Source organism: Halichoerus grypus, chromosome 10, assembly GCF_964656455.1.
Source record: "Halichoerus grypus chromosome 10, mHalGry1.hap1.1, whole genome shotgun sequence".
In the NCBI taxonomy this organism is placed as follows: Eukaryota; Metazoa; Chordata; class Mammalia; order Carnivora; family Phocidae; genus Halichoerus; species Halichoerus grypus.
The window spans coordinates 48,619,757-48,643,599 of NC_135721.1; the positions used below are offsets into that span (position 1 = coordinate 48,619,757).

At 35.5% G+C, this 23,843-nt stretch overlaps 1 protein-coding gene and 1 pseudogene across 3 annotated transcripts in view; both read right to left on the reverse strand.

The window, feature by feature from the left end:
- The window catches only part of ALMS1 (ALMS1 centrosome and basal body associated protein), a 192,731-nt gene that overhangs the window by 129,714 nt on the left and 39,174 nt on the right, over positions 1–23,843 (reverse strand). For all 3 annotated transcript variants that reach the window (XR_013441735.1, XM_078056402.1, XM_078056403.1), the window contains exons 4-7: positions 17,056–17,173; positions 13,841–15,980; positions 13,575–13,724; positions 8,430–8,589 (exon numbers count right to left, since the gene is read on the reverse strand). Coding sequence is in view for 2 of the 3 variants with exons in the window: in XM_078056402.1 (XP_077912528.1) it covers positions 8,430–8,589; positions 13,575–13,724; positions 13,841–15,980; positions 17,056–17,173 (2,568 nt within the window). In the remaining variant the exon portion in view is untranslated. The remainder of the gene's footprint in view (positions 1–8,429; positions 8,590–13,574; positions 13,725–13,840; positions 15,981–17,055; positions 17,174–23,843) is intronic.
- On the reverse strand, positions 16,258–16,388 carry LOC118526587 (U4 spliceosomal RNA; annotated as a pseudogene).

A 23,843-nucleotide genomic window follows, 5' to 3' on the forward strand; every position in this document is an offset into this window, starting at 1 on the left:
GCCTGTTATTGTGTCCTGTATGCCATTAAAAGACATGCGACTCCTCAATCAGAGACAAAATACTTTATTCCATGGCACAGCAAAGGATCTTCAACTTATTTTCATGGGTTCCCCTATCCTTCAAGTCCCACGAGGGCAATGCAATATGGCCCAGATGGATGCTATGCATGCAGTGGGTTTAAATGATTCTTCTAATAAATGCACCCTGAGAAACATATATATTTTTTAACTATATGAAACTATAAAGTGTCTGAAGATTACACTAAGGATTTTGAACTTAATTCTAAATGGCATGGGGAGTTGTTGATAAATTTGATCAGAACTATACTGCAGAAATATAGATTCAAGATGAGTGGGACCAGAATGCAAAAGTGTAAGTAGTACTATCTAACAGAACTTTCTACAACAACAGAAATTTCTGTATTTGTACTGTCTAATCCAGTACTTCTAATTCTAAATGGCAGTGGGAAGTAAATGACTGCAATAGAAATGACAAGATTTGACAAGATATGCATTCATTCATTTGTTCATTCAAAAAGAAAATAAGGTGGGATGCCTGAGTGGCTCAGTCAGTTAAGCGTCTGCCTTCAGATCAGGTCATGATCCCAGGGTCCTGGAATCTAGTCCCGCATTGGGCTCCTCACTCAATGGGGAGCCTGCTTCTCCCTCTGCCTGCAGCTCTCTCTGCTTGTGCTCTCCCTCTCTCTCTGGCAAATAAATAAATAAAATTAAATTTTAAAAAAATTAATGTTTACTATGTGCTAGTCACAGTTCTAGATATAGGAAATAGGGCAATAAACAAAGTTTACACTCTAATTCTGCCTTACAAAGCTTACATGCTAATAGTAGGAAGCAGACAAAAAATAAATTGTAAAACATATGGGATGTTAGATGATGGCAAGATGGTTGATATATACAACAAGTACTATCTATACAGATCTTCCTCAACTTACAATGGGGTTACATCCCGATAAGCCCATCAAAAGATGAAAACATAGTAAGTCAAAAATACATAGAATAATCTAACATACCAAACATCACAGCTTAGCCTAGTCTAACTTAAACATGCTTAGAACATTTACACTGACCAAAAATTGGGCAAAATTCCCTAACACAAAAACTATTTTATAATAAAGTGTTGAATATCTTGTTATTGAACACTGTACTAAAAGTGAAAAACAGAATGGTTGTATGGGTAGAGAATGGCTGTAAGTGTATCAGGTTTTTACCCTTATAATCATGTGGTTGACTGGGAGCTGTGGCTCACTGCTGCTGCCCAACATCACAAAAGAATATCATACCACATATGGCTAGCCTAAGAAAATAGCAAAATTCATAATTTGGAGTATGGTTTCTACTGAATGCATATCATAAAGATGAAAATCCTAAGTCAAAGCATCCTAAGTGGGGGACCGTCTGCACTTTACATATAAAGAAATTAAGTTTCAAAGATGGAAGATATAAGATTGCTTCTCAATATGGAGATCTTATTAACTTGCAGATTCTGATTCAATAGGTCTAGGGTAGGATCTGAAATTTTGCATTTCTAACAAAATCCCTAATAATGTCCCATACTTTTGGCCCTCAGACCACATTTTTTTTTTTAAGATTTTATTTATTTATTTATTTATTTGACAGAGAGAGACACAGAGAGAGAGGGAACACAAGCAGGGGGAGTGGGAGAGGGAGAAGCAGGCTTCCCAACGAACAGGGAGCCCGATGCGGGGCTCAACCCCAGGACGCTGGGATCATGACCTGAGCTGAAGGCAGATGCTTAATGACTGAGCCACCCAGGTGCCCCGCTCAGACCATATTTTGATTGATAAAGAAATATAATTTCTCCAGAGTTCTACAGTAAATGACAAAAAGAGGTACTTTAACCTTTGAATTCTAACTCCAAATCCTGAACTCTTTTCACTAAATTATTAGTGACTGCTATTCTAAACCCAATGGTGAGCTTCAAAAAAGCAACTAAATATAGAAGTAAATGAGTTCAGGAGTGAATTATAAAGGTAAGGAAGTACATTACCAAGTACTAACTCTTCAGGAAAACTAAAGGAGAAGGGATGAATGTAATCTGCATAGTAACTTGAAAAGGAATAGAAGTTATGGAAAGTTTAATGAGACAAAAAGACTCAAGAAATTAATAAAGCAAAACACATTAACAGAGTGAACAACCAATGGCTCACAGAGGAAATCAAAAGAGAAATAAAAAAATACCTTGAAATAAATGAAAATGGAAATACAATATACCAAAACTTATGGGGTACAGTAACAGCAGTTCTAAGAGGGAAGTTCAGTGATAAATGCCTACATCAAGAAATAAGAAAATCTCAAATAAACAACCTAACTTTACATCTTAAAAAACCAGAAAAAGAACAAACAAAGACCAAAGCCAGGAGAAGGAAGAAAACATAAACCAGAGCAAAAATAAATGTAGTAGAGACTAAAAAGACAATAGAAAAAAAAAATCAATGAACCAAAGATCTGGTTCTTTTAAAAGATAAACAAATTGACAAATCTTTAGCTAAAATCACCACCACCCCCACCCAAAAAAACCCAGAGAGGACTCAAATAATAAAATACAAAAATGGAAAAGGAAATATGACAACTGATATCACAGAACTATAAAAGATCATAAAAGACTTTCCACAAATAATGTTACATCAACAAGTTTGACAACCTAGAAGAAACACATAACCTACCAAGACTGAATCATGAAGAAGTAGAAATGTGAACAGACCAATTACTAGTAAGGAGATTGAATCAGTAACCAAAAGTGTCCCAACAAATGAAACTCCAGAACCAGATGGCTTCACTGGTGAAGTCTACTGAACATTCAAATAATTAATACCAAAATATCTCAAATTCTTCCAAAAAATAAAAGGGAACACTTCTAAACTCATTTTATTAATCCAGCATACTCTGATACCAAAACTAGACAAGGAAATTACAAAAAAGTAAAATTATAAGCCAATCCCCCTAATGAACATAGATGTAAAAATCCTCAACAAAATATTAGCAGACTGAATTCAACAATACATTAAAAGAATCATATAACATGATTAAGTGGGCTTTATTCCAGGAATGCAAGGATGGCTCAATATCTGCAAATCAATCAATATGATACACCAATATTAACAAAATTAAGGATAAGAATCATGTGATCATTCAATGGATTCAGAAAAAGCAACTAACAAAACTCAACATCCATTCATGATAAAAACTCTCAATAAAGGGGATGTCGAAGGAACATACCTCAACATTACAAAGGCCATATATAAAAGCCCATAGCTAACATCACACTCAACAGTGAAAAGCTAAAAGCTTTTCCTCTAAGATCAAGAACAAGATAAGGGTTCCCATTCTCACCACTTTTATTCAACATAGTATTGGGAATCCTAGCCAGAGCAATTAGGCAAGAAAAAAAGGGTGGGGGGGAGGCATCCAAATAGGCAAGGAAGAAGTAAAACTGTCTCTATTTATAGATGACATGGTATTACATATGGAGACTCCTAAAGATTCCACTAAAAAACTGTTAGAACTAATAAATTCAAGTAAAGTTGCAGGATACAAAATTAACATATAAAGATCAGTTATGTTTTTATACACTAATAAAAAACTATTAGAGAAGTCAAGAACACAATCCCATTTACAATTACATAAAAAAAAAAAACAACCTAAGAATAAATTTAACCAAGGGGGTGAAAGATCTGTACATTGCAAACTACAAGACATAAATGAAAGAAGTGGAAAAAGACTCAAATAAATGGAAAGATAATCTACACATCTGAGAAGCTCAATGAACTCAATGTAGGATAAACACAGAGATCCACACAAATACATCATAATCAAAATGTTGAAAGACTGAGTATCCTGAAAGCAGCAGGAGAAAACAAATCACATACAAGGGAATGCTAATAAGATCAATAGTTGACTTCTCATCAGAAACAATAAAGGCCAGAATACCATATGGGAAGACAAATTCAGAATGCTAAAACAAAAAGATTATCAACCAAGCATTCTAAACTCAACAAAACTATCTTTCAAAAGGATGAAATAAAAACATTCCAGGTAAATAAAAACTAAGAGAATCTGTTGGTAGCAGAACCATCATACAGGAAATACTAAACGAATTCTATTCAGGTTGAAAGCAAGTGACACCAGACAGTAATTTGAATTTATAAAACAAAACAAACAGTGCTAGTAAAGATAATTGTGTAGGTAATTACAAAAAGAGAGCATATTTGCATATTTCTTTTCCTTTCTTCTCTTAACTGATTATAAAAGCAATTTTACACAAAGCAATATGTATTAACTATATTAGTGGGGCTATAACATGTAGAAATGAAACATATTTGACAATAAACATCAAAAGGAGGCAAGTGGGAGCAAAGCTGGAGTGGAGTAAGGAAAAGACACTGGATGGTAACAAATCCACAGGAACAAATAAAGAGAATTAAAAAATAGTAAATGAGAAGATTAATATAATTAACTCTAAATACTTGCTTTCCTTACTTCTCTCAGCTTTTTAAAAAATACAAAAATTATAAAAATAAGTATAATAATGTAACAACATATTCTTGTGTGTTTGTAACACATACAGGTATAATATGTATAGCAATAATAGCACACACAAAAGAGAATAGAGCTATATAGGAGTAATGTCTCTGTATCACACTATAATTAAGTTAGTATAAATCAGGTATATATTCTAAATAAGATAAATTTTGTAAGCCCTAGAGCAACCACTAGAATATAACTTGAAAAATTAACTAGAAAATAATTAAAGAAATTAAAATGTGACACTAGAAAATATTCATTAAGTCCAATAAAAAGCAGTGAAGGAGGAACGTAACAAAAAAACATGAAACATGGAAAACAAAAAGTAAACCCAGGAAATATATATCCAATCTTAATCAATAATGACATTGAACATGAACTGATTAAACAGTCACATCAAAAGGTAAAGACTGTCAGTCTGGATTTAAAAAAAAAACAACAAACCACAAGATCCAACTATAAGCTGTTTACAAGAGACACACTTTAGATTCAAAAAAACAAATAGGTTGAAAGTAAAGGGATAAAAAACATATGCCATACAAGCAGCAAGCATAAGAACTGAAGTGACTATACTGATGTAAGAGAAAATAGACCTTAAAACAGAAAACATTACTAGAATTAAAAGACCATTTATAACAAAAAGGTCAATTCATCAGGAATATATAACAATTATAAACATAAATGCACTTAATAAGATATGAAGCAAATATGACAGGAAAATGATAAAACAGACAAACAATAATAGTTGAAGATTTCGCCAGCTTACTTTCAAAAATAGAGAAAACTAGGCAGAAGATCAAGGATACAGAAGACTTGAACACTATAAACCCATTAGAACTAAGAGACACATATAGAATACACCACCTAACAATAGCAGAATGCACATTCTTCTCAAACGTAAACCATACATTCTACAGAATAAACTATACACTAGGACATAAGAGCAAGCCTCAATAAAATTTAAATGAATTAAAATCATACAAAGTAGGTGTTCTCCAACAAAAATGGAATCAAATGAGATATTAATAACAAAAGGAAAGTAAAAAATCTGTGGAAATTAAACAAGACATTCCCAAATAACCACAGGGTCAATGAAAACAAATTGCAATGGAAACTTAAAAATATTTTAGATGAATTAAAACAAAAACACAACAAACCAAAACTCTGAGCATGCCATTAAAGTAGTGCTTATAGGAAATTTATCAATGTAAACACCTATATCAAAAATAAAGTCTCGGGGTGCCTGGATACTCAGTCGGTTAAGCATCTGCCTTCAGCTCAGGTCTCAGGGTCCTGGGATCAAGCCCCACATCAGGCTCCCTGCTCAGCAGGGATTCTGCTTCTCTCTCTCCCTTTGCCCCTCCCCACAGCTCGTGCTCACACACTCTCTCTCTCTCTCTCAAATAAATAGATGAAAAATCCTAAAAAAAAAAAAAAAGTCTCAAATCAATAACCTATTCTTTCATCTCAAGAAAGAGTAAAAAGCACAATCTAAAACTGAAGTGTGAAAGGAAGGAAAAAATAAAGACTAAAATGGGAATAAAACAGAGATTTAAAAGTAGAGAAACAGAGATCAGAAAAAGTAGAGAAACCAAAGTTTCTTTCTTTGAAAAGATGAACATAATTGACAAAATTTAGCTAGACTTACCAAAAAAAGAGATAGAAAACTCAAATTATTGGGGCACCTGGGTGGCTCAGGTGGTTAAGCGACTGCCTTCGGCTCAGGTTATGATCTTGGGAGTCCCAGGATCGAGTCCCACGGGGGCTCCCTGCTCAGTGGGGAGTCTGCTTCTCCCTCTGACCCTCCCCCCTCCCGTGCTCTCTCGCTCAATCTCTCTCTCTCAAGTAAATAAATAAATAAATAATCTTAAAAAAAAAAAGAAAACTCAAATTATCGAAATCAGGAATGAAAGAAGAGGTATTACTACCAATCTTCCAAAATAAAAAGGATTATATGGGAATACCATGAACAACTATATCCAACAAATTAGATAACCTAGCTGGCATGGATGAATTCCACAATGGATACAAATTATGAAAACTGATTCATGAAAAATATAAAATATAAATAGACTTATAGCAAGTAGAGAGATGAAATTAGTAATTTTAAAACTTCTACAAAGAGGCAGGCAGCTTTACAGTTGAGTTTCACCCAATAAAAACTAATACCAATCCTTTACAAACTCTTCCAAAAACTAGAAGATAATGCTTCTCATCTCAACTAGTGACACCAGCAAAACTAGAAGAGATAATGCTTCTCACCTCAACTTGTAACATTAGCATTATCTTTGTACCAAAACCCAATAATAACAAAAATCACAACAAATCTACACACCAATACCTACTATGAATATAAACACAAAAGTCCTCAAAAAATTACTGACAAAACAAATCCAACAACATACAAAAAGGATTGTATGCCATAACCAAATGGCATCTATAACTAAGACTGCAAGGTTGGTTATATGAAAATTAATAATGCACCATATTATTAGAATATAAGACAAAAACCATATGATCATCATAAAAGAGGCAGAAAAAACATTTGACAAAATCTAACACCCTTATATGATAACATGTATAAATATGCTCTAAAAACTACAGATAAAGGGGAACTTCCTCAACCTGATAAAGATCGTCTACAAAAATCCCACAGCTAACATCATACTTAATGATAAAAGACTTCATATCTTTCTACAAAGACCAGGACAAGCCAAGCATGTCTGTTCGTTCTTGCCACTTTTATGCGACATTGCACTGAAGGTTCTAGTCGGGGCAGTTGGGGAACTGAAATACATAAAAGGCATCCATGTTGGAAAGAAAGAAGACTATATTTGAAGATGACATGGTCTTGCATGTAAAAATTATAAGAAATCCACACAAAAAAAGTTAGAGATAAGAAACAAGTAGTTCAAGAAGATTGCAGCTATAAAACTAACAAAATTCAACTGTATTTCCATACACTAGCAATGAATATTCCAAAAGTGAAATTAAGAAAACAATTTCTTTTTCAACAAAAAAATTAAAATAGTTAGAATTAATTTAACAAAGGAGTGCAAGACTTATACACTGAAAACTACAAAATATTGTTGAAAGAAATAAAGAAAACCTAAATAATGGAAAGATGTCCTGTATTTATAGACCAAAGTATTTAATATAAAATGGCATTTCTCAAAGGAAAAACAACCCATGTTCACAGATCTAAATATTTAATATTTTCTGATTCCCTTCCACTGCTTTCCATCCACCACATCCATCCACTCAACAAATCCCTCAACCAAGGATCAACCTATAATTCATTTTCTGCATTTAGTAGAGAAAAAACCAGAGATTCTATTAAGGCTGACAACATTACAAAATCATCTCCAACCTCAGCTGACTTCTCAGAACTACCTGCCAATTCTTTTGCTTGTTCTTGGTCAGCTGCAACTTCTATTCACTTTAACATAAATTCTGAGCCTGCACCAAGCTACCCTCCTTTACCACTACCTCCCTTAGCAGATAATCTTGCTTTCTACCTCAGAACTGATCTCTCAGTCTCCTCTCTACAAACTTATTTGGATCTACTCTTCTTCTTCTGTGCTCCATTAATTTCTTTTTTCCCTTCAAATCACAGAATGGAATACAGAAATAATAAACGGACTCTAATATCAGACTCTCCACGTAATTCAGTTCTAAACATTGCCATAGAGAAGGCAATGAAAGATCAAATGATTCACTTAATAAAAGATCTGGAGATTTATAAATACACCTAATCCAAAGTTAACATTATTGCAAGAGTTCAAAAATAAAAAATTAGTTAGCCATAGCAAGGTATTTTTAACAAGCTAGTCATAAGAACACCTAATATCTCCTTTTCTACATACCTGCTATATGTTTGAGAGTCTTTTGCACAGTGTCAGGAGATACCCTCAACATCCTGAGATCTGAAGAGTGATACTCCAACTCTATGGTTGGCTCATGAGGAATAAATGGAGGCAATACGGATGAAAAAGTCTGATTAATGTCCATATTAGAACAACCTACCTATAAAAAGAGATAAAAAATTAAGAAAACAGGATTAATTTTAGGCTTCACCTGATAAAAAAAACAAACCTAATTTTTATGAAAATGAGTACTAAGCAGTTATACCAGTTCCTTAAGCTCATATTCTCAACCCTCCTAAATTCATATACAAGTTATATCTTGTTTGGTCAATTCTAAGAAGGCTCTACAAATTATTCTGAGGGTCTGGAAGTCTGCCTATATAGAATATTACAGATAGGAAGCCTAGAAGTTTGTTCCACATAATAGTATGATCACTGAAGAATTTGAACTTTGGTATTACTCTTGACAAGCTCAAGGATTTTTTTTTTTTTTAAAGGAGAGGTTATGTTGTAAAAAGGAAAGAGGAAAGAAGGAAAGAGAGAACAGGAATATTTTCAAGAAATCCACAAATATTTAGAAAAAAAATTAAAGCATCAAAGAACTGGATCTATGATCAATTATCAAAAAATGTAAGTCCTCAAATTTCTTTAAACAAAAGTAGTGGGAAATACAAACTGACAGTGAAGTAAAGGTTAAATGCTGAAAAAGAAGTTCTCAAAGTTTCATCAGATCCCAGCAAGTCCTTACTAGAAAAGAAATTAGAAACCGATATTGGTGATGTCAGTACATAAACATACATAACTTTTCACCAAATTCACATCATACTCTCATATAAAAACAATATACCACTTTTAGGTTTATTTTCCTAAAAATATTATTCCCTCTTTTGGATGCCCTCTCAGGAGAGTCTAAAAATGTACATAAGGATAAATTTTGTTCGATCCTCTTTTATCAAGGTTTTTTCATTGTGTAGTAATGAACAATCTGAGGAAGCTGGCAGGGTGTAAAAATAAATATTCTACTTCTACTGCTCTGGTCTAGGTTTCTCTACACCAATGGTTCTCAGTTGTGGGTTTTGCCCCCACCCATCTCTCCCTGACCAAGAAACATCTGGCAATGTCTGGAGACATTTTTCACTGTCATAACTTTGGGCATGGGAGGGTGTGTGTGTGTGTGTGGCCATTGGCATCTAGGGAGTAGAAGCCAGGGATGTTGCTCAGCATCCTAGAATGCACAGAAAAGCCCCCCACAACAAAGAATTATCATACCCAAAAAGACAGTAGTACAGAGAAACCCTGCTCTAAACAAAGCACAAAGTTCTAAGTTTTCAATTACCCACTCCTAAAGGAGACTTTTTTGAAGTACAGCTCATTAACATGTATCACATATATGATAGAGACTTTGTGTGTGTGTCCCCAGGCACATATGTGTATTTAATAGTTTTTCTCTAGAGCTTTCAAATGTAGGAAGAAAAAAAATTTCTATTCCAATCTCGGCTTCAATACAATTTCATTAATATTACTCGGTCATAAAAAGGAATGAAATCTGGCCATTTGCAACAACACGAACAGATCTAGAAGGTATAATGCTATGTGAAATAAGACAGAGAAAGACAAATACCATGTGATTTCACTTATGTGGAATTTAAGAAACAAAACAAATGAACAAAGAAAAAAAGAGACAAATAAAAAAAACAAGACTCTTAACTATAAAGAACAAACGGTTACAGGGGGAGGGGAGGAGATGGGTGAAATAGGTGAAGAGGATTAAGAGTACACTTATCACGAGCATTGAGTAATGTATAGAACTGTTAATGTACAGAATATTGTACACCTGAAACTAATATAACACTATGTTAACTATACTGGAATTAAAATTTAGTAAATAAATAAAATTTCATTATTATCAAAGCTTCAAAACATACAGATATTAGAGTAGGTAATGCAAAAGAAAATGTAGGGCGCCTGGGTGGCTCAGTCTGTTAAACGTCTGCCTTCGGCTCAGGTCACGATCTCAGGGTCCTGGGATTGAACCCTGCATTGGGCTCCCTGGTCAGCAGGGAGCCTGCTTCTGCCTCTCCCTCTTCCCCTCCCTCCTGCTCATGCTCTCTCTCTTTTGTTCTCTCTCTCAAATAAATAAAATCTTAAGGAAAAAAAAGAAAATGTAGAATGAAAAAGATGAGAAGAATTTATTTAAGAGATCAGCAGATCTTTACTACTAATTGAAAACGGGAGAAATCAGGAAGAAAAAAAACAAAACTGGTTTATCTCCCAGTCTTTAATCAATAATAAAGGAAGAATCAAAGATGATGAAGAAACCAAGACATGTTAACTTCTCTGTAAGAACTAAGAAAATCTACAAGTCAATCTGATTTCATAAAAACGTTTGAGTTCTTTTGATATAGGCAAGTTGCATTTGAGGTGATGGGAATTTTCACAAGAAAATTTCATGCAAGACAGCATTCAGGTCTACCTCAGAGAAATACTAGGATCTAAAAATGGAGGTAATAACCATCACACAGAGAAAAGCATTTAAACCTTGAGAGGAAATTAGGTACTTGGTAGAAGAGGTAGAACCAAGAAAACAAAAAGAACTCTAAAAAAGTAAACTTTAAATAATATTTAGTTACATGGCCAAGATAAGGAATACTAAAACAGTATTTTATCACAGAAGCTAAAAGTATATAATATGCTGCTACCAGGAACAAGGAGAAAGAAAGACAGGAGGAATAATGATAGACAGGAGAAAACCACTGGTGAGGGTCTAGTAATCTGGTTTCAGTGAAGTGAAGGGAACTAACACCAGGCAGTGCTACATACCTGACCCCATTAAATATAACAGTGCATGAAGCTGATTGTTACTATTCCTATTTCTTTCTGTAGATGAGTAGAATGATCCTCCAAAGTCATCTGCCCAAGGCATGAGGCTAACAAATAATTGAACAAGGTTCTGACTCCAAATTTCCACTCTTTTCACAGGCCCAAGCTACATCATATACAAGTGGATGCCTAAACAATCATTTAAAGAAATGATGGTTAGGTATCAAAGTTAGGCAAACAAGTATGAATGATTCTTCTGAGACACAGATGAGAATAAGAAAGGAACCAAGGAGCAGGCAAGCCCTCTGAGACCAAGCTGAGCCCTGCAGGAAGATTACTACCATATCTGGCTCCTTATTTCCGTAATATTGGCATTATAACTCCCAGACCATAGAATGGAGCTAAGAGTGAAAGAGAATACAGGGAACATCGTCCCTAAACTAAAAAAATATACTTAAGGTTACAGCTGGGGGCAAATAAAATCTGGAATAGTGGTCAGAATTAATCTTAGCATATCACTATTAACTGAATACATATCTACACTTCTTTTAAAATTGTGGGTTTTTTTAAAGATTTTATTTATTTGAGAAAGAGCATGAGAGAGAGACAGATCACAACCAGTGGGGAGGGGTAGAGGGAAAAGCAGACATTAAGTAGTACTATAAAAAAAAATTAGAAACTCTAAGTTTAAAATTGATCATATTTGTTTCTCATTCTTATTGAAATTCACTTTGACCAATCCCCTTCAAAACCTTCACTCTTATCAAAATAATGCAAAATCTTGGTTTTGGTTTCACTGAAGAATAGTTAAATGGGAAGGCAGTGTATGGTATAGTGGTTAAATACACAGATAAGGTTAGTTTCAGGGCGCCTGGGTGGCTCAGTCAGTTAAGCGTCTGCCTATGGCTTAGGTCATGATCCCAGGGTCCTAGGATCAAGCCCCATGTCGGGTTCCCAGCTCAGTAGGGACCTTGTTTCTCCCTCTCCCCACTGCTCGTGCTCTCTCTCGCCATCTCTCACAAATAAATTTTAAAAATCTTGTAAAGGGGCACTTGGGTGGCTCAGTCGTTAAGCATCTGCCTTCGGCTCAGGTCATAATCCCAGGGTCCTGGGATCGAGCCCCGCATCGAGCTCCCTGCTCGGCGGGAAGCCTGCTTCTCCCTCTCCCACTTCCCCTGCTTGTGTTCCCTCTCTCACTGTGTCTCTCTCTGTCAAATAAATAAATAAAATCTTAAAAAAAAAAAAATCTTGAAAAAAAAAAAGATAAGGTTAGTTTCAAATACTAGCTCCCCTACTTGCTCAATAATAATGAGCAAGTTCCTTAACCCTCTAAATATCAATTATAAAATGAGGATGATAATAACCCCCAGTAATCTTACTTGGTAGGACTGACCAAAGGACTAAATGAATTGATATATATAAATAAATCTCTTAGCGTAGTATTTGAGCAGTGTTAGCTATCATTTTCATCTCCATTAAGAGACTGAAAATTAGAATTAAATAATGTCTACTTTATTTTATTTATTTGACAGAGAAGGAGTGAGAAAGCACAGCAGGGGGAGCGGGAAAGGGAGAAGCAGGCTCCCAGATGAGCAGGAAGCCCGATGTGGGGCTTGATCCCAGGACCCTGGGATCATGACCTGAGCTAAAGGCAGATGCTTAACCAACTAAGCCACCCAGGTGCCCAAACAATGTCTACTTTAGAATGTTGAAGAAAATAAAATTAACCTCACAGTTCTCTGTATTTCAATTTTTAATATATTCAATAATTATAAATGAAAAGTTTATCTCAATATCTTTGTTCATTTTCTCTAATCAAAAGGTCTAAAAATGATTCCAACCCAAACTAGCAGCTTTCCAATGACATACTAATCTTATACGTGGAAAAACAGGAAAAGGAAAGTAACATTAAGTACACAACATCTTTGTATAGCTATATTTAATGACTAATAAGATATAAGGATATATTATAAAGAAGCTGACAGTATCAGACAGAAGAATGGGCAATGGGACCAAAGGAACATTAAAACCAAGAGAGGCAAGGATCCAGGCAAATGAAGTCTTGTATAAAAGAAAGGTTGACACAAAACTTTTCCAAGACACCACAAAACTCACTAACTCTTATGGTCTATGAAACACAAACATTTCTTTTATGCCAACCTCTAACAAATTAATGGAGCATATTCTTGGATATCAGATGAAGACCAGATTGTAAGTCACATGTCGGTATTAGAGGATATAAAAGGGCCCTTTACTTTCACCCCCATTTTTCAACTAAAATATTCTTTCCCTACCCCACAAGAAATGTCAAACAGAATAACTTACAGGCTCTTCAAAATCACTCTCTTCCTTAGATGGCAGTTCTAAGGCAGACTGCCAGGGCAGGGAGCTGTCACAAACCTCTAGATCATCAAGCACATTTTTAAAACCTGCTAGCGCAATGCACTCAGCAGTCAAGTCACCTTGCTCATGTACCTGTTCATAAAATTAAAAAAAAAGAAAGTAAAATTAAAACAAGTAACAATACCATTTCCTGAAATAGTACTGGAAAACACCATGTTTCCCCCAACTATCATTTTATTGTGTCTCACCTCTCTTTGTAGATCAGCAACTCTTGTACTGCACCCAATAGCATTTTCATCTAGGTTACAGCATTCAGTATCATCATCCAGAGTAGAGGTGTCAGATTCAGCCTTCCCCTGCAGGCCCTCTACAAAATAGGAGTCATTTTGCATAATTGTATTTATAGTAAAACAGGATTTGGCTCCCATAGGCCGAGGAATTTTACCTTGGCCTACATCAGCTTTCAGCAATGACTCTTGGCCGACTGCAATTAATGATGCATTACTGGTCATTGGTAAAGCACCTTGTGACTTAGCATCACACGTCACCAAGTTTGCTGAAAAGCTGCTTCCTACAGTTGCAGATGGACCTTCAATGATGTTACTAGAGTTTACATTCTTAACCAAAATATAGTTTGAGGAATCTGCAACTTCTTCAAATCTTCTTAAATCTTGTAAAACCAAAGAATCTGAAGTCGATACTTTCATTGGATAAAAAATGTTTGAAGATCCTACCTTTTTTGCAAGGTCAAGATCAGGAACAGACTTTACCTTCCCAATGGGAAGAAATGGTTCATTGTCTAGATCACACTGAAATAAAGCTGACTGTGCTTTGCCAAGACCAACAGCCTGGCTGTGAGATTTTTCACTTAAAGAAGCAGATGACTTATGCTCTGGAATAAGAGAAAGTGGCTTAATGAACATTTCCTGAGGAGTACTGGGGAGTGATTTTAAATCAAGATGCCAATACAGGGAGCTATCATCATTATCTTTTTTATGCAACAATGGTTTTGAAGCCACTAATTCAAACACCCCAGGAGTAGATTGATAACGTGGATGACTAAACTCATCAAAGAAAGAGTTTTCATCATTATAATTTAATAGGGAAAGATGTGAATTTTTTGGTTCACTTTCTTGGCTGTCATTTATTAAAGACTCACTGCTGTCAGTTTGGATTTCATTTACTGTACTCTCTTTCTTGGAAGGCTCAATAGAGGCAATAACTACCTCAAAGGCTACATTTTCAGAGGCATCAACACTTTTTCCACCAAAAGCAGAAGTTGCCCTTTGGTTTCTTTCCTCTTCTAAATACAGTTGTTCTGATGTCTCATCCAAGTTGGACTTAATAGTCTGAAGAGGACCACCAGAAACCTCCATCTTAGAGGTACCATGTTGCCTAGAGTGTATATGTATTTCTGAAACTTTTACAGAATTATCAGGAACTACAACATTCTCAATAAACTGTGTATCTGAAGATCTGGGATGCATCTCTGAAAATACTAAAGTACTTCTATTCTCCTTTAGTTCAAAACCTTGAGATAATTCTTTCCCCAGACCTTCTTCATTTCTTTCATACCCCTCCAAAGAATCCATCATTCCTTTCACCTCATTCTCAGCTGGAGCCCTTAAATAAACACTCTCAAAATAATGACTGTGAGCTGTCAAGGGAATGCCCTTTCCTCTTCTTTCCAACAGACAATGCAACAAAGAATGTGACATTTTGTTATTAAAATGAGGAGCAACTTCATGTGGAAGACAAACACAGTCCTTACTGATCACATATGTTTCTGGATGGTGTGAAGCTTCCTGTTTGCTCCATGGCGTACATGAAAAAGGGGCACGAAAATTGTCACTTCCCTTAGGAATTTTATTTTTATCAATTATGTCAGACGAATCTGAATAAGAATCATGATCCCCACTGGTTAAATAATTTTCTGACTGCTGTAAAGCTTTCTGTTTCCAATATTGCACATGCGAACAAGAAGCGTCAAAACTGTCACTTCCTTCAGGAGTCACGTAGTCATCACTTGTGTAAGATGAGGTTGAAACAGAAACTTGACCTTTATCAGCTAAACTGGTTTCTGGCTCCTGAACTTCTTGTGTCTTCCATGCCATATAGGAACAAAGAGCATCATAACTATCGAAGCCTTTGGGGGTTTTCAGTTCATCAACTGTATCAGACGAAATAGCATCTTCTTTAGTCCCTTGTTCAAAAGGTAAAAAAGAGCGCTGACATTCAGCTGTACTAGCTATAAGCGAGTGCTGAGATACACTAATGCAACTGTTAACTAAGTCTGAAGCTACTTCTGAGGCTGCCTGGAATAAAGCTTCACTAACTTCCGACGGTCGAGAAAACCATTCAGTATCTTCAGACTTACCAGGAATTCCCCTGAAAATATACAGTTAAAAACAAATAAATAACACATTAAAAACATTTTTTTAAATACTAACATGAAAAATACAAAACTGTTATGTCACTGAAATTAAGATTATTTGGAAAGCGTGTTGAAAAAACAAAGTTCTAATTTCAAATTCCCTTAAAGTAGTTAGTGACTGAACAAGGCAAATTTTTTTGTAAACAGAATATGAACTCCCATCCTATGACCCTGATATTGTCTCAGCCTTCTCCTAAAACAATATTATCAAAAAATAGGAATATTTTCATACTACCAAAAAAGATTAAATTAAAAATTCAAACTTTACTATTTAAAATGTTTATCACCTACCATAATTTAATTAGCAATAATCGCGCCTCGGATAAACCTCATTGGCTACAATACTGCCACTGCGCAAAGCTTACCATAATTTAATACTCACTTAACTTCCACTAATTCTTTCACTAGCCATTTACTAGGCTCTTGAAAACCCCTTAAGAAGTGATCTACTCCTAAAACACAGCAGTAACCTAATTATTGGTTGACTATTATATACAGAACACTTTTTCATAATTAATTTTAAGGTAATACATAGCAGAAGGGCAAAGGTTTTTACTCTGTAAACATCTTCAGGTGTTTTTTTCAAACACTTTTATTTGAGAATAGTTGACACACATTATTACATTAGTTTCAGGTGTACAACACATGTCATGGTAAGCACTGCAGAATGAATAGAACTGTCAAAACACTATGTTGTTCACCTGAAACTAACATAATGTTATATGTCAACTATACTTCAATAATAAAAATTTAAAAATAAAATAAACTATGCATGAAATGCTAAAATACATTAAAAATTAAATAAACTACAGTTGCCTGGCTCATTTTTACACACGTATTACTATACCATATTAATACGCATCATGTCTTAACTTAGGGCCTTGTTACCTTCCAAGTGTGTGCTGAAAATATCTAACCCCCACTCCAAAGTCTCACCTTAGCCTGAAGTCATTAATATTAGCAACAACTTAGAACAAGAAAAGAAAGAGTAGAAAGTTTACATGCAAATAAAAAAATAAATCACCCTACCTCAGAGGTGCAAAATCTAGTTCACTCTGTTGAAATAAGGAATCAGACCCAAACTCTTGATCCTGTGTCAAACATGTCAGCAAAGGCAAATCAGGAGAAGCAAAGTTGTCTTGAATGACTGCAAAGTTTCAAGTATAAAAATGTTGGGAATGCTGAAAGTTAACTGCTTAGCTTCCTCACGTACTACTTTCACAAAGAACCTAAATACACAGCCATCTGGAAGATTCTACAAGCATCAGAATGATAACATAACAGCAGCAGCAGCAACTCCCATTTATTCATCACCTGAAAAGTTTCAGGCACTTAACGTACAAAATTTCAATGATAACCCTGAAGGACAGGTATTACTATACCCATCTTACAGCTGAGGAAACAGAATTATAAAATTTAAGAAATATTAATTTGCCCACATTCAAATAGCTTTAAGTGTCCGAATGAGAACTGAACCTAAACACTCTAATCTCTTAGCAAGTGCTCTTAACCATTATGAGTGTTTCCTTCCGTCTTAAATCAAAGTGTAGTCCATAGGTTCCTGGGCATCCCTAAGACATTCTTAGGAGGTGCCTAGAGTCAAAATTATATTCAAAATAATATTAAGATGTCATTTGCCTTATTCACTCTCATTCTCTCACAAGGGTATGGTAGAATTTTCCAGAAGCTACATCATCTATGATGTTAGCAACATACTGAATGCAAAAGCAGATATCAGAATCTACCTCTCTTCTCTTAGGTTAAACACTACAGAGATTTTTTTTCTTAAATAAAACAATGCTACTCTTCTAAATATTTTTGTTTTGGAAAATACTTTTCTTACAAAATATGTAATTCGTGTTAACATGCAATGGAGTTGTTATTTTTTAATGAGTTAATAAATATTTTAGAAATTTCTAAGTTTTAATTCCTAACATGGGAAGTATCAACAACCCACATAAACAAAAGCTCTTTGAAGTCCTTGGTAATTTTAAAGTATGTAAAGGAGTCCTGTGACCAAAAAGTTTGAGAACTGCTGATTTAAAGGAAAAATAAGTCTTGTGGATTCCTGAATGTCAGCTTAAATAATTCTTATTATATGTGCCTAAATATGTACAAACTAGGTATAAACTCCTTATTACTTATACCATTTATATAACTATAAAAACAAAAACAAAATTTTAATAGAACTACGATTAATTTAACTGAATAGGTGATGTTTTGCTAGAACTAAACGTTCTTTCATTATGAATGTAATACCATTGCTACAGTATACTTTCTTGATTTCAGAACGCCTATAATTCTGCATGGTACACCTTCCCTATCATAACTGTCATACCCTTGTTTTAATTTTTGGTGTGGCTGCTTACCACCTAGATTGTCAACTCCACATCCACTTTATTCACAGCTATATCTGCAATGCCTACCAAAGTACTTGCTACACTTAGTCACTCAAAACAGAATTATTTATTTACTGAATGAATTTATTAAAAATGAAGCAGAATGAGAATGATAACCTTGACTACCAAGGACTAGTTGGTATGATTCCTCTTTGACCTTGGCTTACAGACTCAGTCTTAAACCTTCATAACAGAAAAGTCTTTCATCCCTCTAAGAATCATGAAGGTTGTTAACAAAGATCCCACATTTCCTCACATTTAGACAACTGCTGATGGCTTGGATCACTCTTTTTTGAGATAATTAACTGTTCCCGCACCAGTCATCATCATGACATTTGCCACTGGTGAGACCAATACATCCCTCAATAACTGTATTCATGCATAACAAAACAGCAATGATGAAATTTCCTTTAGCTATCAGATCCAGGGATCTGCTCTAATAATTAAAAATGTTCTACTTTATCCATAGTAAATGAGAAGCTGGAGTTCTAAAACCTTACATAGAAAACATTTTAGAAGCCACACTGCACAATCTCCTACCCAATGTTGATATTCTATTAAGAGAATTTTGCTTGACATTTTGCAGTGATATAAAGCACAGTTTTTCTGTTGTTATATGGTCTTTCTACTATTAAATGGCTCTATTAGAAAGTTCTTTCTTTTCTTTTTTTTAAGATTTTATTTATTTATGTGACAGAGAGACACAGCGAGAGAGGGAACACAAGCAGGGGGAGTGGGAGAGGGAGAAGCAGGCTTCCCGCAGAGCAGGGAGCCCGATGTGGGGCTCAATCCCAGGACCCTGGGATTACGACCTGAGCCGAAGGCAGATGCTTAACGACTGAGCCACCCAGGCACCCCTAGAAAGTTCTTTCTTATATCAAATTGAAAACAGCCTCCCTATAAGCTATGTATTCTCATTTTAACCTATAGACTAGGAATCAGCAAACATTTTGAAAAGGCCAACTAATAAATATTTTACACTTTGTTGGCCACATATGGTCTTTATCACAGGTACTTCCTTTTTTGTTTGTTTTTACAATCATTTAAAGATGCAAAAACTATTCCTAGTTCATGGTTGGTACAAAATCAGACCCTTGCACTAGACCTTTATAATACCGATCCCATGGTACTGTTATTTTTCTGTTTACTAGACTGTCTTCCCAAAAGTGGAATAGCTTTCATCTATATATCCCTAGCATCAAACACATGATAAGCACTTAGATATTTGTTAAGCAAATGAATGAATAAATGAAAGGTAAGCTCCTTCCTCTTTAGCTTGCCAGCCCCTCAAACAACTGATCATAGCAAACTCTTCTCTTTCATCTACTGTCATACTCATCTCCTCTCACAAAAGAACTCCTATGCCGTCAACATTTTTTTTTTTAAAGATTTTATTCATTTACTTTAAAGAGAGAGAGAGAGAGCATGCGAGAGGGGGGAGGGACAGAGGGAGACACAGAGAATCCCAAACAGTCTCCAGACTAAGCATGGAGCCTGATCCCAGGACCGGAGCCAAAACCAAGAGTCGGAAGCTCAACCGCCTGAGCCACTCAGGCGCGCCGCTGTTGACATCTTTCTTAAAATGTGAAACTAAAAGAGACTTTGATGATCTACATCACAAAACACACTGGCGCCAATATTTTGATTTGGACAGCCTTGGCTTATGTTTGAAAAAAACTTGTTGAATTAACTCCTATTGGTGCTCCTCTACAAAACTCTGACAAGATAACATCATGGTTAAATCTCATTCCCCTGTCAAAGGCTAATTCTAAAATATGTGGTTGTTGCATATTTTTCAATTTTCGGAAAAAAAAAAAAACCTGAATAAAACAGAACAAAATAAAATTGCCTTTGAAAATAGAAGGAGAGAGAAAAAGCTTCCAGGACAAACAAAAACTAAAGGAATTTGCAAACACAAAACCGGCCCTACAAGAAATATTGAAAGAGGTCCTCTAAGCAAAGAGAGAGCCTAAAAGTAACATAGACCAGAAAGGAACACAGACGATATTAACAGTCACCTTACAGGCAATACAACGGCACTAAATTCACATCTTTCAATAGTTATCCTGAATGTAAATGGGCTAAATGCCCCAATCAAAAGACACAGGCTATCAGATTGGATAAAAAAACAAGACCCATCAATATGCTGTCTGCAAGAGACTCATTTTAGACCCAAAGACACCCCCAGATTGAAAGTGAAGCGGTGGAAAACCATTTACCATGCTAATGGACACCAAAAGAAAGCTGGGGTGGCGATCCTTATATCAGACAAATTAGATTTTAAACCAAAGACTGTAATAAGAGATGAGGAAGGACACTATATCATACTTAAAGGGTCTATCCAAAGAGAAGATCTAACTATTGTAAATATCTATGCCCCTAACATGGGAGCAGCCAATTATATAAGCCAATTAATAACAAAAGCAAAAGAAACACATCGACAACAATACAATAATAGTGGGGGACTTTAACACCCCCCTCACCGAAATGGACAGATCATCTAAGCAAAAGATCAACAAGGAAATAAAAAATGACACACTGGACTAAATGGACTTCACAGATATATTCAGAACATTCCATCCCAAAGCAACAGAATACACATTCTTCTCTAGTGCCCATGGAACATTCTCCAGAATAGATCACATCCTAGGTCACAAATCAGGTCTCAACCAGTACCAAAAGACTGGGATCATTCCCTGCATATTTTCAGACCACAATGCTTTGAAACTAGAACTCAATCACAAGAGGAAAGTCGGAAAGAACTCAAATACATGGAAGCTAAAGAGCATCCTACTAAGGAATGAATGGGTCAACCAGGAAATTAAAGAAGAATTTAAAAAATTCATGAAAATGAAAACATAACTGTTCAAAATCTTTGGGATACAGCAAAGGCAGTCCTAAGAGGAAAGTATATAGCAATATAAGTCTTTCTCAAGAAACAAGAAAGGTCTCAAATACACAACCTAACCCTACACCTAAAGGAGCTGGAGAAAGAACAGCAAATAAAGCCTAAACCCAGCAGGAGAAGAGGAATAATAAAGATCAGAGCAGAAATCAATGAAACAGAAACCAAAAGAACAGTAGAACACATCAACGAAACTAGGAGCTGGTTCTTTGAAAGAATTAACAAGATTGATAAACCTCTGGCCAGACTTATCAAAAAGAAAAGAGAAATGACCCAAATCAACAAAATCATGAATGAAAGAGGAGAGATCACAACCAACACCAAAGAAATACAAACAATTATAAGAACATATTATGAGCAACTATATGCCAGCAAATTAGATAATCTGGAAGAAATGGATGCATTCCTAGAGATGTATCAATTACCAAAACTGAACCAGGAAGAAACAGAAAACCTGAACAGACCTATAACCACCAAGGAAATTGAAACAGTAATCAAAAATCTCCCAACAAACAAAAGCCCAGGGCCAGATGGCTTCCCAGGGGAATTCTACCAAACACTTAAAGAAGAATTAATACCTATTCTTCTGAAACTGTTCCAAAAAATAGAAATGGAAGGAAAACTTCCAAACTCGTTTTACGAGGCCACCATTACCTTGATCCCCAAACCAGACAAAGACCCCATCAAAAAGGAGAATTACAGACCAATATCCTTGATGAACATGGATGTAAAAATTCTCACCAAAATACTAGCCAATAGGATCCAACAGTACATTAAAAGGATTATTCACCACGACCAAGTGGGATTTATCCCTGGGCTGCAAGGTTGGTTCAACATCCGCAAATCAATCAATGTGATACAATACATTAATAAAAGAAAGAACAAAAACCATACGATCCTCTCAATAGATGCAGAAATGCATTTGACAAAGTACAGCATCCTTTCTTGATCAAAACTCTTCAGAGTATAGGGATAGAGAGTACATACCTCAATATCATAAAAGCCATCTATGAAAAACCCACAGCGAATATCATTCTCAATGGGGAAAAACTGAGAGCTTTGCCCCTAAGGTCAGGAACACGGCAGGGATGTCCACTATCACGACTGCTGTTCAACATAGTATTAGAAGTCCTAGCCACAGCAATCAGACAACAAAAAGAAATAAAAGGCATCCAAATCAGCAAAGAAGAAGTCAAACTCTCATGTTTGCAGATGATATGATACTTTATGTGGAAAACCCAAAAGACTCTACCCCAAAACTGCTAGAACTCATACAGGAATTCCGTAAAGTGGCAGGATATAAAATCAATGCACAGAAATCAGTGGCATTCCTATACACCAACAACAAGACAGAAGAAAGAGAAATTAAGGAGTTGATCCCATTTACAATTGCACCCAAAACCAAAAGATATCTAGGAATAAATCTAACGAAAGAGGCAAAGGATCTGTACTCAGAAAACTATAAAATACTCATGAAAGAAACTGAGGAAGACACAAAGAAATGGAAAAACGTTCCATGCTCATGGACTGGAAGAACAAATATTGTGAAGATGTCAATGCTACCTAGAGCAATCTACACATTCAATGCAATCCCCATCAAAATACCATCAACTTTTTTCAAAGAAATGGAACAAATAATCCTAAAATTTGTATAGAACCAGAAAAGACCCCCAATAGCCAGAGGAATGTTGAAAAAGAAAAGCAAAGCTGGCGGCATCACAATTCCGGACGTCAAGCTCTATTACAAAGCTGTCATCATCAAGACAGTATGGTACTGGCACAAAAACAAACACATAGATCAATGGAACAGAATAAAGAGCCCAGAAATGGACCCTCAACACTATGGTCAACTAATCTTCAACAAAGCAGGAAAGAATGTCCAATGGAAAAAAGACAGTCTCTTCAAAAACGGTGTTGGGAAAATTGGACAGCCACATGCAGAAGAATGAAACTGGACCACTTCCTTACACCACACACAAAAATAGACTCAACATGGTTGAAAGACCTAAATGTGAGACAGGAGTCCATCAAAACCCTAAAGGAAAACACAGGCAGCAACCTCTTTGACCTCAGCCACAGCAACTTCTTCCTAGAAACATCGCCAAAGGCAAGGGAAGCAAGGGCAAAAAGGAACTATTGGGACCTCATCAAGATAAAAAGCTTTTGCACAGCAAAAGAAACAGTCAACAAAACCAAAAGACAACCGACAGAATGGGAGAAGATATTTGCAAATGACATATCAGATAAAGGGCTAGTATCCAAAATCTATAAAGAACTTCTTAAACTCAACACCCAAAGAACAAATGATCCAGTCAAGAAATGGGCAGAAGACATGAACAGACATTTTTCCAAAGAAGACATCCAAATGGCCAACAGACACATGAAAAAGTGCTCCACATTGCTCAGCAGGGAAATCCAAATCAAAACCTCAATGAGATATCACCTCACACCAGTCAGAATGGCTAAAATTAACAAGTCAGGAAACGACAGATGCTGGTCGGGATGCAGAGAAA